Source organism: Lepidochelys kempii, chromosome 2 (assembly GCF_965140285.1).
Source record: "Lepidochelys kempii isolate rLepKem1 chromosome 2, rLepKem1.hap1, whole genome shotgun sequence".
Lineage (NCBI taxonomy): Eukaryota > Metazoa > Chordata > Testudines > Cheloniidae > Lepidochelys > Lepidochelys kempii.
This window is the reverse complement of record NC_136381.1, coordinates 180,148,185-180,164,696: the sequence shown is the minus strand read 5'-3', so window position 1 is coordinate 180,164,696 and position 16,512 is coordinate 180,148,185. Positions and strand designations below refer to the sequence as shown.

General features: G+C 40.5%; 1 protein-coding gene across 1 annotated transcript in view; it reads left to right on the top strand.

Annotated features, from left to right (window-relative positions):
- NME8 (NME/NM23 family member 8) overlaps positions 1-15,489 on the top strand; it is a 40,358-nt gene extending 24,869 nt beyond the window's left edge. Inside the window, exons 12-16 of the mRNA XM_078851697.1 lie at positions 2,711-2,855; positions 3,844-3,951; positions 5,553-5,704; positions 11,972-12,116; positions 13,005-15,489. Of these exons, the coding sequence (XP_078707823.1) occupies positions 2,711-2,855; positions 3,844-3,951; positions 5,553-5,704; positions 11,972-12,116; positions 13,005-13,242 (788 nt within the window). The 3' untranslated portion in view covers positions 13,243-15,489. The remainder of the gene's footprint in view (positions 1-2,710; positions 2,856-3,843; positions 3,952-5,552; positions 5,705-11,971; positions 12,117-13,004) is intronic.
- Positions 15,490-16,512: the final 1,023 nt, after the last annotated feature.

Genomic DNA, 16,512 nt, shown 5'->3' with positions numbered 1-16,512 from the left:
AGTGATAATAACTACATTTTTCACCTGCAGTACACAAAGAAGGCCTTATATTTTGGATTTCAAAAATCCTGGTATCTTTTAATGAATAATACCTAGTTTTTACCTAGCGCTTTTCTCCAATAAATGTCAAAAGTGCTTTACAAAGTGGGTCAATATAATTATCCCCATTTGACAGATGGAGAAACTGAGAGAGATGAACTCATTTGTCCCAGGTCACCCAGCAAGCCAGTAGTAGAGCCAGGAAGAGAATCCAGTCCTCCAGTCCAGCGTTCTACACACTAGACAATGCTGTCTTCAAATTAGTTTCTGTGCTCAGCATTAAGTTGACAGAACTGTATATCAGAAAAATACAATTTATTCATTCTATTCTATTTTTACCTACTTTTATGTGAATATCATTTTATTTCCTGTTTCAGAGTAACAGCCGTGTTAGTCTGTATTCGCAAAAAGAAAAGGAGTACTTGTGGCACCTTAGCGACTAACCAATTTATTTGAGCATGAGCTTTCGTGAGCTACAGCTCACTTCATTGGATGCATACCGTGGAAACTGCAGCAGACTTTATATACACACAGAGATCATGAAACAATACCTCCTCCCACCCCACTGTCCTGCTGGTAATAGCTTATCTAAAGTGATCATCAAGTTGGGCCATTTCCAGCACAAATCCAGGTTTTCTCACCCTCCACCCCCCCCCACACAAACTCACTCTCCTGCTGGTAATAGCTGGTAATGGGCTATTACCAGCAGGAGAGTGAGTTTGTGTGTGTGGGGGGGGGGGCGGAGGGTGAGAAAACCTGGATTTGTGCTGGAAATGGCCCAACTTGATGATCACTTTAGATAAGCTATTACCAGCAGGACAGTGGGGTGGGAGGAGGTATTGTTTCATGGTCTCTGTGTGTATATACTGTCTTCTGCAGTTTCCACGGTATGCATCCGATGAAGTGAGCTGTAGCTCACGAAAGCTCATGCTCAAATAAATTGGTTAGTCTCTAAGGTGCCACAAGTACTCCTTTTCTTTTTGCATTTTATTTCCTAGATCAGTTCTTCAAAAATTGCCTCTATAGATCCCCTTTCTGGGATATAATTATGGTTTCTAGAAAAATCAATGAGTCTAATTGCATCAATCAAAAATCAATGAGTCTAATTAAAACATATTTAAATGAGTTATGCTTTCTGCTAAAACAATTTAGCTAGTTTTCAGAGTAGCAACCGTGTTAGTCTGTATCTGCAAAAAGAAAAGAAGTACTTGTGGCACCACTGTCCTTGAGTGGTTGAGCATTCTCTGCCAGGTCCAAGGCAGCATCTATGGCTAGCTTGAATAATGTCTGTTACATAGATTTGAAAGGGTACTACTTGGAGCACTCTTCTTACATTTACATGGCATTCCTTTCTTGATTTGACATCTAGTTCTCATGCAACTGGGAGAGCAGTTTTGCAGTCCGTATATAGGGCCTGATTCTGCCACCTTTGCTCATGTAAAATAGTGTATACTTGCAAAAATAGCCACAGAATTCAGTCATAATTATGCCTTCTGTTAGAACTCCTGGACCCTCCTTTGTGGGGACTGTAATGAGAATATAATATATTATTATATTATATATAATAATATATAATATAATAATAATATTTCAGAATGAGAATCTTTATTGACGTTTCTTCTCTGGAAAAAATAGTTACTTGACATTGAATTTTAGTTCTTCAAGTTTATTTACTTGGCAGATCCACAGTCCCAACCCAATTTTTCCCAATGTATTCTGAGTATTTTTGTGATTTTGCTGATTGAGTGGAGGTCAGCTGGAATGATCAATGCTATAGTATTAACATTTGTATTTCCATCAGCAAACTTATTGAAACCCCAAGTGACTAACGCTCATTTGACTGGATAAAGTTTCTATAGGTGATATTTGTAACTTACTTATGGACATATCAGCCAGTGGTATTTGAGAGCTAGAAGCCCAATATGAGTGTCTCTCCGATAAGGGTGACTTTTAATACTGTAGCAGTGAACAATCATTCTGATCCAGGAGAGTGTTATCAGGCATACTTTGAGCTATGCTGTGCCCTACTAGCTCTGCCATTCACCAAAACAGCTGCAGGTAAAAAAAAGAGGTTCAGTAAAAAACAAACAACAAGTGAAAATCAGTTACAATTGAGAAATCCATGATTTCAAAATGTTGTTCTTTGCTTTTAAAAAAAACCCAGCTAGTTAGCAGCAGCTGATAAACTTGAATGTCTAAAGTTAGGTACCTAAATCCACATTCTTCAAGCTCATGACCTCATAATGAATTGGGTCATGCTGCTTGTTGGTTAGGCTTTGCTCTTGAGAACGAATGTGTGTAGAAGGGTTTTTAAGAAAGTGTAATTGCACGCTACATATGCATAAGCAGTCTACCTTTCCTATATATTAGTCAGGCACATCTTCAGAACCTTCAAAGACAGAGAGCTAAATCAAATTAAATGTGACTTCTCTACATTCCTTCCTTCCTTCCTTAAAAAGGCAGAAAACTTCTTGCTGAGTGTCCAAGCAATGATTATTGGACCCCTATAGTTTGTTACGAATTATAGTTTTCATATTCCAAAATGAACAAGTTAACTCTTTTGGAAAACTTTATAATGAAATGACTGGAAAAACTATAATATGGAAATATGACAAGTACAAAATGAACTAAATGATGACAATCCAGCATTATTTCAATGTTTTATATGTAGATTCTATTCTGAAAAGGATTAAGGATGATGGCTTTACAATAGCAATGCAAAGGGAAATAGTTCTGACAGAAGAACAAGCACATCAGTTTTACAAGGAACATGAAAATGAAGATTTTTTCCCAACCCTTCTAGAACACATGACAAGGTACATTAATTGAAAGGCAGCAAGTTTGAACTTACAAATGGAAGCAATATTTTTCACAATGCATAATAAACATGTATAACTCATTGCCACAAGATACAGTTGTGTTCAGTGTGAGTGAAATGAGTTTTATGGATAATAAGAACATTCACAGATACATCAGACGTATTATCCAGAAGCTAGCTACCTCTTGATAGAATTCACTCAAGGAATGACCCCACCCCCTGTAGCTGACTAGTTCCAGACTTTAAGAATAGTTAGGTTTCTGAATTTCACTACAGAGCTGGGGAATAATTAGATCCCAAGAAAGTAAGTCATGGCAAAAACAGTATTTGAAAAATCAAAAGTGTTTTTATCAACACTATATAAAAACAATAATAATGATTGTTCTAATTCAGCCCATTAACCCTCCTCTACTCACTTTTATTTTCTCCCCAAACATCTGACAAATATCACTCATCCTCCTATGTTGTCAACAGAGTATGGTAAGTAGGTGTGGCTGTCACTGCAGTGAAAATGTTCCCTCAAGCAAAGTGACAACAGTCATTTCAGGCAGAAGCAATTACAATTTCCAAAGAGTTTGGCCAAGACTCTTCTCCCCAACATCTTCACAACATTCTCTATGGTACTGGTCTGGTGATCTGGGGAAAAATCCTGGCTCCGTAGAAGTTAATGGCAAAAAACTCCAATTGACTTCAGTGACGCCAGGATTTCACCCCGATATGTAAGTTGATGACATCCCCTGCATCTAATGGCACTGTTCAGTAGTATGTTCATTTAAATTACCTTCACCCAATGCCCCGCACCCCTGCCCAAAAATATAAAAAATTCACCGGAACTTCAGCTTTTTAACTGTATATTGGATTTTAAATCTCTCCAATGTCAAGGCACCTTTTCCCTGGCTACACTGAATTTAATCAAATTATTTTAAGAGATATTTTAGGGTTTTTTTTCCAATTGCTTTTTTAATACTAACCATCACATTTAACAGTGGTCCAACCCTTGCACTTGGTTTAATACGAGAAAATGCTGTACAACGCTGGAGAGATTTACTAGGCCCAAAGAGTCTTGAAGAGGCTAAGGAGAAAAGTCCAGCCAGGTAGTATTTGTAATAGCTATACATTATTCATAATCTGCAATATACATCCATAATCAATGTATACATTTAGACCCCAGTGTAACCAATGTAACTATAATGCTGTCATCTGAAAAGTGATATGTTTCTGAAAGTTTTTATGATTTTCTTGATTATATAGTTTAGCACATACAGCATCAACTGGATTTATAAAAAACAACACATGGCTAGTAAACATAGTGGAAAGTTCAAATTAAAAAAGAACATTGTATGCAAGATTTTGAAGAGAAGAGAGGGATCTGTTGAGTCATAATGATTAGTTTGATTTATTTCTGTGATTTACATAGCTGTCAGCTAATTATTTTCTATTTTCTAACTGTTCATTGATTATATATTACTCTGGATGATATATCTGCTTGAAATTGTTTTCTGTTTTACTTATTCTCTTCTTTGAAAAGTGTCCTATGTCTTAGCTAAATTAAATTTGGGTGCCTTTGTGTAAGTATAGTGTTCTATTTATGGCTCAGTTTTCTTTTCAGGTATACTAATTTCTTGTAAATATCGTATCAATAATTATGTTAGGTACTTCAGATAGTGTTTGTAACATTGTTTTCAGTAACTGTTGTGGTATTAAGACATTCACTCACAGTGTCTGTCATCTATAGCAGTGGTACTGTTTATCATTTAGTAAGACCTGTTGTTAGTGATCATAATGGGAATTAGTGACTAGCTTAAAAATTGCAGTATTTATAGCTAAATGTAGGTAAACTGCAATTAATCTTCCAAGTCCAGGGTCTTAGGTTACATCTGTGCTACAAGCTAGGGGTGTGATTCCTTGCTTGTGTTCACATATTCACACTAGTTCTCCTCAAGCTAGAACTAGTATACATAGCAGTGTAGCTGTAGTAGTGTGTGTAGCATCAGCAGAGGCATGGCTGAGCTGTGCAGAATACATACCCACCAGTTTCAGGAGGGTTTGTACTTGGCGTGGCTCAGCTGGGCCTCTGCTGTGCTACCCGTGCTATGCTGCTATTTATACTCTGCTATACTGCTATGTATATTTGTTAGCTTAATGAGAACTAGCCCAAGTATGTGTACATAAGCAGAGAATCACATCCTGAGTTCATAATATAGACATAGCATTAGTATCACATAAAGAAACAGGACACAGAAACGTTCTGAAGTAGTTGAGCATTCACTGGTGGCAGCAGACAGGAATGGAATTTTCAAAAGCACTTAACGACAGGTTTCAGAGTAACAGCCGTGTTAGTCTGCATTCGCAAAAAGAAAAGGTGTACTTGTGGCACCTTAGAGCATAAGCTTTCCGATGAAGTGAGCTGTAGCTCACGAAAGCTTATGCTCAAATAAATTGGTTAGTCTCTAAGGTGCCACAAGTTCTCTTTTTCTAAAAGCACTTAAGTAACTTAAGCTCATAAATCCCATTGAAAGCCAAAATGATTGGTTTAGAATATATTTATTCATTTCAAAAGGTTTGTAAGTATCCTTTGTGCCTCCAGTGTCCACCATCTCACCCCTCAAAATTAACATTAATTTAGGAGATTCGTAGGGATACTTATGCATGAAAATGTCGTGTCATTGAACAACCTTGTTTTAATAATTGTTAGTTTACGTTCAGAGTATGCAGTAGAGAGTGTACCTCTCAATCAGCTGCATGGCAGTGCATCACCTGGTGAAGCTAAGAAGGAACTAGAGTTCTTCTTCCCTGTGGAACACACTTTGGCAGTTATCAAACCCACGGCTGTTAAGGAACATAAAGGTAAACATTCTAGAACAAGCATACCAAGCCTGTGGATCTCATTCCAAAATAACTGTGGACCTCATTCCTACAAAATATTAGCAATATAAAATTTGCAGTGAGTTATAGCAGATCAATTCTTTTTGTCTTTCCTAAATGCATTTGCTATATTTATAAACCTTCTTATAGGCATGAAATAATTCTTGATGCTGCCCCACTACTGACATTTGATTAGCCCAGGGGTCGACAACCTTTCAGAAGTGGTGTGCCAAGTCTTCATTTATTCGATGTAATTTAAGGTTTCACGTGCCAGTGATACGTTTTAACATTTTTAGAGGGTCTCTCTCTATAAGTCTATATTATATAACTAAACTATTGTTAGGTTTCAGAATAGCAGCTGTGTTAGTCTGTATTCGCAAAAAGAAAAGGAGTACTTGTGGCGAGACTAACAAATTTATTTGAGCATAAGCTTTCATGAGCTACAGCTTACTTCGTCGGATGCATTCAGTGGAAAATACAGTGGGGAGATTTATATACATAGAGAACATGAAACAATGGGTGTTACCAGACACACTGTAAGGAGAGTGATCACTTAAGATGAGCTATTATCAGCAGGAGAGCGGGGGGGCGGGGGAGAACCTTTTGTAGTGATAATCAAGGTGGGCCATTTCCAGCAGTTGACAAGAACATCTGAGGAACGGGGAGGGGTGGGAATAAACATGGGGAAATAGTTTTACTTTGTGTAATGACACATCCACTCCCAGTCTCTATTCAAGCCTAAGTTAATTGTATCCAGTTTGCAAATTAATTCCAATTCAGCAGTCTCTCGTTGGAGTCTGCTTTTGAAGTTTTTTTGTTGAAGAATTGCCACTTTTAGATCTGTAATCGAGTGACCAGAGAGATTGAAGTGTTCTCTGACTGGTTTTTGAATGTTATAATTCTTGATGTCTGATTTGTGTCCATTTATTCTTTTACATAGAGACTGTCCAGTTTGACCAATGTACATGGCAGAGGGGCATTGCTGGCACATGATGGCATATATCACATTGGTAGATGTGCAGGTGAACGAGCCTCTGATAGTGTGGCTGATGTGTTTAGGCCCTATGATGGTGTCCCCTGAATAGATATGTGGACACAGTTGGCAACGGGCTTTGTTGCAAGGATAGGTTCCTGGGTTAGTGCTTTTATTGTGTGGTGTGTGGTTGCTGGTGAGTATTTGCTTCAGGTTGGGGGGCTGTCTGTAAACAAGGACTGGCCTGTCTCTCAAGATCTGTGAGAGTGATGGGTCGTCCTTCAGGATAGGTTGTAGATCCTTGATGATGCATTGGAGAGGTTTTAGTTGGGGGCTGAAGGTGATGGCTAGTGGCGTTCTGTTATTTTCTTTGTTGGGCCTGTCCTGTAATAGGTAACTTCTGGGTACTCTTCTGGCTCTGTCAGTCTGTTTCTTCACTTCAGCAGGTGGGTATTGTAGTTGTAAGAACGCTTGATAGAGATCTTGTAGGTGTTTGTCTCTGTCTGAGGGGTTGGAGCAAATGTGGTTGTATCGTAGAGCTTGGCTGTAGACAATGGATCGTGTGGTGTGGTCTGGGTGAAAGCTGGAGGCATGTAGGTAGGAATAGCGGTCAGTAGGTTTCCGGTATAGGGTGGTGTTTATGTGACCATCGATTATTAGCACCATAGTGTCCAGGAAGTGGATCTCTTGTGTGGATCAACCTCAGCCTGGAAACTATCCTTGCAACAAAGCCCGTTGCCAACTGTGTCCACATATCTATTCAGGGGACACCATCACAGGGCCTAATCACATCAGCCACACTATCAGAGGCTCGTTCACCTGCACATCTACCAATGTGATATATGCCATCATGTGCCAGCAATGCCCCTCTGCCATGTACATTGGTCAAACTGGACAGTCTCTACGTAAAAGAATAAATGAACACAAATCAGACGTCAAGAATTATAACATTCAAAAACCAGTCGGAGAACACTTCAATCTCTCTGGTCACTCGATTACAGATCTAAAAGTGGCAATTCTTCAACAAAAAAACTTCAAAAGCAGACTCCAACGAGAGACTGCTGAATTGGAATTAATTTGCAAACTGGATACAATTAACTTAGGCTTGAATAGAGACTGGGAGTGGATGTGTCATTACACAAAGTAAAACTATTTCCCCATGTTTATTCCCACCCCTCCCCGTTCCTCAGATGTTCTTGTCAACTGCTGGAAATGGCCCACCTTGATTATCACTACAAAAGGTTCTCTCCCCCCCTCCTCCACTCTCCTGCTGATAATAGCTCATCTTAAGTGATCACTCTCCTTACAGTGTGTCTGGTAACACCCATTGTTTCATGTTCTCTATGTATATAAATCTCCCCACTGTATTTTCCACTGAATGCATCTGATGAAGTGAGCTGTAGCTCACGAAAGCTTATGCTCAAATAAATTTATTAGTCTCTAAGGTGCCACAAGTACTCCTTTCCTTTAAACTATTGTTATATGTAAAATAAATAAGGTTTTTAAAATGTTTAAGAAGCTTCATTTAAAATTAAATTAAAATGGAGATCTTATCAGTTTAGTGTGATCCTTGCCCTTGCTTTTCCTTGCTGAGTTTTCCAATGTCTGGCATGTATTTGGATACTTTAAGTTGCACACAGGCTTCTGAGTGATCAGTTGTTAACTGGCTCCGAGAGGGACAGAGGACAGATTTCATGTGTGAAAATACCGGTTCACACAGGTACGTGGATCCAAATGCTGAAAGCATTGCAAACGCAATTTTCTTTAAACAGTTAAATTTCATTGGCCGGGACATCCAGCAGGTCAGAATAGAGGTCCCATGATCTCTCTCAGTAGCTTCAAGTGCACTCCGCAGATCTATAAACTTTGATGCCCACAATTCTGAGCTTTTTAACTGAATGAGCTGCATTTCAAAATCTTCAACACCCATCCACTGAAATACAGACAAATCCAAGTCGCTTTCATTGAACTTTTCAGGTTTAATTAGAAAAGAAAGCATTATGCCAAATCACTGGAAATTTTGAAATCTGTCAGAAAATTCTGATTCCAGTTCTTGCAGGTACATTCCAGTCTCATTGACACTGACGGTGCAACATGTCAATAGCTCTTTTATGTGTTGGAAGTAGCGGAAAGTCGAAGTTCAAATATCCCAAGAAAAAACTGCTAGTTTTGCAACAAATGCATTCCAGGCTTCATAAAGATCCAGAACCATTTGCCCTACACCTTGGAGACAGAGGTTGAGTTCGTTTCGGTGAGCAGTGATGTCAGTTAGAAACATGAGCTTACATAGCCATTTGTCATCATCCAGTTTGGGGTAGTTTTGTCCTTTTTCCGACAGAAAGGCCTTGATTGCATCAAAACAGTTTACAAAGCACACCAAAACTTTGCCATGACTTAGCCACCGAATGTTACTGTGAAGTGGAATGTCATTATAAGCACTGTCCATCTCTTCTAGCAGTTCTTGAATCTGTCTGTGAGTCAAAGCAGATCGAGCAACAAGGAAATTCGCACCACTGTATTCATCACATTATTAAGCTCTGAATTAGAAATTTAAGCGCACAGGTTTTCTTGATGGATGATAGTGAAATCTGACTGTCGGGTGGCCAATTTGATCTTCAAGTAACTTTACAAATTCCTTCAGTTTTCTGACCATGGCAGGTGCACCATCTGTTGTCATGTAAAATATTTTTCTGATGTCAACTCCTCGTTCTTCAAAATGGTTTACAAAACTTTCCACTATATCTTCCCCCTTTGTTGTGCCATGGAGGGGTTTTAGGCAACAAAGTTCCTCTTGGATTTCATCGGAAGTACAATATCTTGCAACAACTGCGAAACGTGGAACGTCGTTTATATCCATGCTCTCATCAACTGCAACGCTAAACACTGCTGTGTCTTTTAATGCAGTCGTCTGCCTTTCGTTAATGTTTTCTGCCATTTCGCTTATGCGTCTCTCAACTGTTCCTGCAGTTCTTTTACTCTAGATATGATCGTAACTTTATTTGGCAAATCATTGAACAAAACCTCCGAACTGCTGAGAAACTTCTTTTATATATTCGCCATCTGTAAACAGCTTTCCGGTTTTTGCAATGCACTGTGCAATCTTGTAACTTCCTTCTGTGGCTTGATTTTTACTTACACTTAAGCTTTTAAAAACACTGCTTTGCTTCTCATATCCTTCTACTGCCTTTTTGATCGATTCAGTCTTGTCTGCTTCATCAAGAAAGGTTTTCTCATGCTTCGTTTCAAAATGTCGTTGAACACTTGATGTGCGACAAACAACACTTTCACAACAGAAAGCACAAACAGCACGGTCTTTCTTTTGAATAATTCCAAATGTGTCTGTCCAAGAAGGCTGAAATGAATGGACATCTAACTTTGCTTTCTTAGCTGACATTTTGTCAAATGTATCCCTCAACTGACAGTGGGGAAAAAAATGGAGACAGAGGGCACGCACAAGGTCAAACACAGTACACTGTTCCATGTGGTCTGATATAAGCAGCAAACCTGGACTTAAAAATATCCCAGTGGCCTGGAACAATTTTTAAGGTGAGGGTGCTGAGCTGTGCCCCCTCTTGTCCCTGTCTGCACCCCACACTGCCCCAGGCTGGGGCCAGTGGGCCACAGCTGGGGGTGCCTGCAGAGCGCTGGGCCGAGGCCAGGAGCAGAGCCCCAGGCCCGCGGCCGGTACCCCAGGCAGGCAGTGGACTGAGCGGGTCCGGTGGACGGAACCTCAGGCTGGCAGCAGAGTGCCACTGAAAATCAGCTCACGTGCCTCAGGTTGCTGAGCCCTGCATTAGCCAAACTTGCCTATGGTTCCTTCCTCTCACAGGCCACGGAGGTGGAGATGAATTCATGTTTTACTATGAGTGTCATAAATATAAAGGGAAGGGTAAACTCCTTTAAATCCCTCCTGGCCAGAGGAAAAAACCCTTTCACCTGTAAAGGATTAAGAAGCTAAGATAAGCTCGCTGGCACCTGGCCAAAATGACCAATGAGGAGACAAGATACTTTCAAAGCTGGAGGGGGGGGGGAACAAAGGGTTCTCTCTGTTTGTGTGTTGCTTTTGCCGGGACCAGAGCAGGAATGCAGGTCAGAACTCCTGTAAAGAGTTAATAAGCAATCTAGCTAGATATGCATTAGATTCTGTTTTGTTTAAATGGCTGATAAAATAAGTTGTGCTGAATGGAATGTATATTACTGTTTTTGTGTCTTTTTGTAACTTAAGGTTTTGCCTAGAGGGATTCTCTGTGTTTTGAATCTGATTACCCTGTAAGGTATTTACCATCCTGATTTTACAGAGGTGATTCTTTTACTTTTTCTTCAATTAAAATCCTTCTTTTTAAAAACCTGATTCCTTTTCATTGTTCTTAAGATCCAAGGATTTGGGTCTGTGTTCACCTATGCAAATTGGTGAGGATTTTTATCAAGCCTTTCCCAGGAAAGGGGGTGTAGGGCTTTGGGGGATTTTGGGGGGAAAGACGTTTCCAAGTGGGCTCTTTCCCTGTTATTTTTGTTAGATGCTTGGTGGTGGCAGCAATAAGGTCCAGAGACAAAAGGTAAAATAGTTTGTACCTTGGGGAAGTTTTAACCTAAGCTGGTAAAAATAAGCTTGGGGGTTTTTCATGCAGGTCCCCACATCTGTACCCTAGAGTTCAGAGTGGGGAAGGAACCTTGAGAATGAGATATATAAAAAGAAAGAGGAAGCCGTATCAAAGGAAAGATAAAATCTCCTTTAGTCAGAGAAAGAAAAAATGGAGTCGAGTCTTCCTAAACTTGCTACTGCCATTGTTTTTACCTCTTCATCTGGACCCACCACTATTAGAAACAGTCTCTGTTTTATAGTAACAGCTCTAGTGGTTATTTTGATTTTTATATGTCTCCATTCATTTTTGTGAATCTCACTTTTCCCTTCTTGGAACTATGCAGTTTGATCTTACCAGGCCAGCTGGTGCGTGTCACATTTCAACTGTCCAATGAGAGATAATGGGATGAATTTTTTTGTTAATAGTAATTCTTTTTGTGCCATCTTTATGGAAATGTATTAGTAAATGACTGATGAGAATGACTTGTTGCAGGTTTTTAAGGAATCTTGATCTATTCAGGATCTCACTCCTGATTGTTCTGTATTATAAATAGCATGTTTATAGCCATGATTATATGAATTAGCCAAATGTAAAAAACAAATCTAGCAGTTTCTGGAATTTTTCAAGGTTATCATTTCTACATGTGTTTAAAATAATGTTAAAAATTAAGACCAATGTATTTTTTTCTCCTAGATAACATTTTGCAGAAGGTTACAAATGCTGGCTTTATTGTATCACAGATGAAAGAAATAAATTTCACCCATGAAATGGCAACACAGTTTTATAAGACTCATGAAGGAAAACCCTTTTTTGACCAGTTAGTGAATTATATGTCTGAGTAAGTGTCTGATTTTACAATATTGTGCTATGTAAACGTAGCAGTTATAACTTTGAATTTATAGAGCAGGCAAAATGTTTTTGTTGAACAAAAGAAGACTCTTGGAATTCTGCACTTCTTTGTCATTTTCTGTGTCAAATGTAGGGAATTTTTAGAATGTTTATAAAAAGAACTTAAATATTTATTACCTTTTTAGAATACAGTGTCTTTCCTTTATTAGGCAGTGGGTTTCACTTAGAGAACCTGTGAATTACACTGAACTGAATTATGACCACCTTTTTGGATTTGTTCCTCAAAAAAAGAGAATCCTGGGCAACTACTTATGTCTCCCCACCTTTTTTTTGTTTTTGTTTTGTTTTTTGCAAAGGACAAAGAATGGGAAAATAGGCTAACCATCTAACCGCTGAAGTTGTTAGGGAATGAATTGTTTAAGGCCATTGTTTTCCACTTGGATAAACAGTAAATAAGACTTTTTCTGTTCAAAGGGTCTTAAGAATCCAAATTTCATTTTAAATATGTGCCTCTTCAATAGAAAACCACTTCCGCATCTTCACTCTTTCTGCATCCCCAATCTTTCACCATACGTTTCTCCAGGTGGTCTTTCAAATGCAGACCCAGAGGGGTATATGAGGGAAATGTGACTGTCTTGTTAAACGTATCACATTATACTTTGGAGACTTTTGACAGTATCTATCCCCTCACCCTCAGAACTAATTTTCATCCATCTCTAAAGCCAGACATACTCTCTTCCTGCAGTGAATAAGGAACAGTTTTTCCCCAGGAGTTAAATTTTGCTAACTATTCAGTAAAGGGTTCAGTGTTGTTCTATGTTCTATAGTTGCAAAGCTCTCGTGGTACATATGATATTTGTATATCTTGATTTCACAGGGGTCCATCAATGGTAATGATCCTAACTAAAGAAAATGCTGTGGAGGAGTGGAGGCAATTAATGGGTCCAGCAGATCCAGACGAGGCAAAAGAGTCTTCTCCTGATTCACTTAGAGCTCAATTTGCACAAGATATTTTGCGTAATGCAGTTCACGGCTCATCTAATAAGGAGCATGCACTGAAGAGCATTGAATATGTATTTGGAGAGATTGATCTGAATAGTCTAAGCCACAACTAAAATCTATCTGTAACAGTTAAAACGTAAGTCGCTAAATGGTTATACATCTATCTGTCCACCTGTGTTTTATGTTATATATAAAAAGCAGTGATAAAATAAACTTTTTCTCCCTAATGAAATATTTTGTTACCAATTAGTAACACTCCTGTAGAATGTACCAATTAATTTGCTAACGTGTACTAGATCATTCATGCTGGTAATGAGCACGATAGTTATGTTCACAAAATAGTCTTCATTATAGCTCACCCCTTAATTAACTCATATAGGGCTGGAAGGGACCTTGAGAAGTCATCAAGTCCAGCCCCCTATGCTGAAGCAGGACAAAGTAAACCTAGACCATCCCTGACAGATGTTTGTCAAACTTGTTCTTAAAAACCTGCAAAAATTCACCTCCCTTGGAAACCTATTCCAGAACTTAACTACTTTTTATAGTCAGAAAGTTTTTCCTAATAGCTAACCTAAATCTCCCTTTCTGCAGATTAAGCCCATTACTTGTTGTCCTACTGTAATGGGATCACTTACCTCCTGAATACCTGCTAGTGACTGGCTGTGGTACTGCAGTCCTTTTCTTGCCCCAAGCGCCCACGACAGGCTGCCTGTCAACCTTGGTGGGTCTTCAGTGGCTTGGTATTATAGAGTCCAGTAACTAACATTCTATTTGCCCTTGCTAGGGTCTTCAGCCTCAGCTCTGGGTCCTTTCAATTTGGCTCTTTGTTTGGGCTCCAAAATAAGGTCTGGTCCCATCTTGCATTTTACACCAGTTTACCTGTGGCTGGTAGGGGAACCTGGGCCCATTATAAACAGCAGCTATGCACTGCTTGATTTCCCTTCAGGGGAGGGTGTTGATGATCAACCAGCTGGTCCCGTCCATGCTCTGGCACCAGTTCAACACATTGACCTCACCCCCAAGAATCTGGCCAGCCTCCAGAAGAAGATCCTGGAGTTTTTTCTTGCTGGGACTGCACTGGGTCTTTGCAGGTGTACTAATCCTTCCCATGCGGGAGGGTGGACAAGGCCTGGTCTGCATCTGCAGCCAGGTCCACATCTTCCACCTTCAGACCCTGCAGAAACTCCTTTACACTGCATGTAGTCCAGCATGGAGCATGCAGGTGTTCACCTTCCTCCACTGCCTCTAAGGGCTCTGATATAACAGGCAGCTCTTTTTTCTCCAAGCGAGAGGTCACTCCTGAGACCTCTCTGAGCTGCCGATCTTTACCAGGACCTCCTCAGGACCTGGAAGCTCATTTCAGCAAACAGGTCTGTAGTGGCCTCTGAGGGGGAGAACCTCCTCAAGAACCCTGGCTACACAACCCCCATCTTCTTGTGAAGGTAGTGAGTCCCCCTTGGTGCACTCAAGGATGACCCTGGCTGTTGGCACCAGACTCCGATACCTCTTGGACCCCACAGGGCTTGGTCAATTCATGGCGCTGTTGGATCATATTAAAGAAGTTCTGTATTAAAATCACAAATGAGTTTGATTCCCCATAGTTTAAATTCCAGGGTATTACTAATTAAGAGGTCTCTTGGTTTTTGGTACTGTTTCTCTCCCTCTATGTGTGAAACGTGCAAGCTGCTAATTGTGTTAGTACATTCTAAGACAGAGTCTGTTCTCAAAGCAATTCACAGAGAGAGAGACTCAAAGCAATACTCTAACAACAGAAACAGCACCCAGAGACTCCCCGCCCTTTTGTTGTATTAACAATTGTGATTAAAATAGAGATAGAGGATGTATGTGGATGGATGCTTGGTGTGGATAATAACTGAATGATCAGGGAGGTGCCAGCCTAAGAATCCAGTGTCCATCGGCTGAAGAAGGCGTCAAGTGGAAATAACCAGAGGACCCCCCCGGAGGGCAGACTGGAATCCACCCAACAGCTTCAAGAATGGGAGAACCAAAGAACAAGATAACATCTTGGAGCCGTCAGGAATGTGCTATCTGCTGATTGATTCAGCAACAGCATGATGAAGCAATTCCCATAGACTGGCATAGGAAGAAATTCCTATAAAAATAGACTCTAAAAAGTGAACTTTGGGGTCTGATTCTGCAAACCAACTTCCAGGAGCATCAGATGAGCATCTGACAAGGCCCTGCTCCCTCCTCATGTCCAGGCCACCTGGCCAGTGGCTTGGCATGAGCAACTCTAAGGCTGGTAACTATGATAACAACCTTGCAGAACCTGTATGTGTGTGTATGAATGAATGAATGTGTGAATAAATATGAGATTGAATGGAATGTCATAGCTATAACTAACTGCTTACTATGTTTCTTTCTGTATTCACAATAAATGTGGTATTTTGCCTTTTTTCCTTTAATAAGATCCTGCTGGTTTTTAATTTATTGGTATAACAGCGCTCCACCATCTGCATCCCCTGTCATGTGCTCCTTGCCTCCTGCTTCTCTCACTTTCCTTGTACAGGTCCTGCAGGAGGGTGCTCACTTCCCACTTCTCATCTCTGGCCCTCTGGAACTCAACATCAGGCTTCTGCCCTGTGAGCCTCCCTGGCCACCCTCCCACATACCACCTGAGCTGGCTGAACGACATCCAGTTGGGGTGCCTCCACACCACACCCTGAAAACATCTGTACACGCTCATGCTTTATACAATCCATTTTTTCATGCTTTTGTCCCATCCCAACACCTTAGTGGTGGAGCTTGTTCCAACCTGCAGAGGCTGAGGTTGGGCCAATCTGTACTCAATTCTCATTCCACAGCCTGCTGGGGTTATTAGTTGACAGCTCCTCCTTGGAGCCATGAGCAAGGGCATGTAGCTGGTGCGGTTCATTAACTCCCTGAAAACTGTACCTTTTGCAGCAAGAGAGAAACCCTGGTGCACATCTACAGGAAGTGCATCAAGCTGCAGCCTTTCTTCTGGCTCCTCCAGAAATTTTTACTGAGGTTCCCCAAAACTCCTAACTCTTGCTCTTCCTATGTGTGGCCCCACAAAGTCCTGGGACCTCCTTGTCCACCTTCTCCTGGCCATCCATCACTCCAGGAGGAGGAAGCTGGATGGGTAGGGGAGGTACTCTGCAACTGTGAGGCCTATTTCCATTCCCTTGTTCAATCACATTTCTGGGCAGAGTTCCTCTGGGCAGTGTCCACTGAGTCCTTAAGACACCATTGAGGAGTGGAGGGTGCAGTCCAGGTTTCTCTGCTCAATGTCCCCTTCTGGTTTCCTGGTTTTCAACCTTTGACCTCATTCCTGTTCCTGTTTTTTCTCTTGTTGTCCCTAGTACTTAACTGCAACCTGGGCTTAGTGGTTGAGGGGGCAG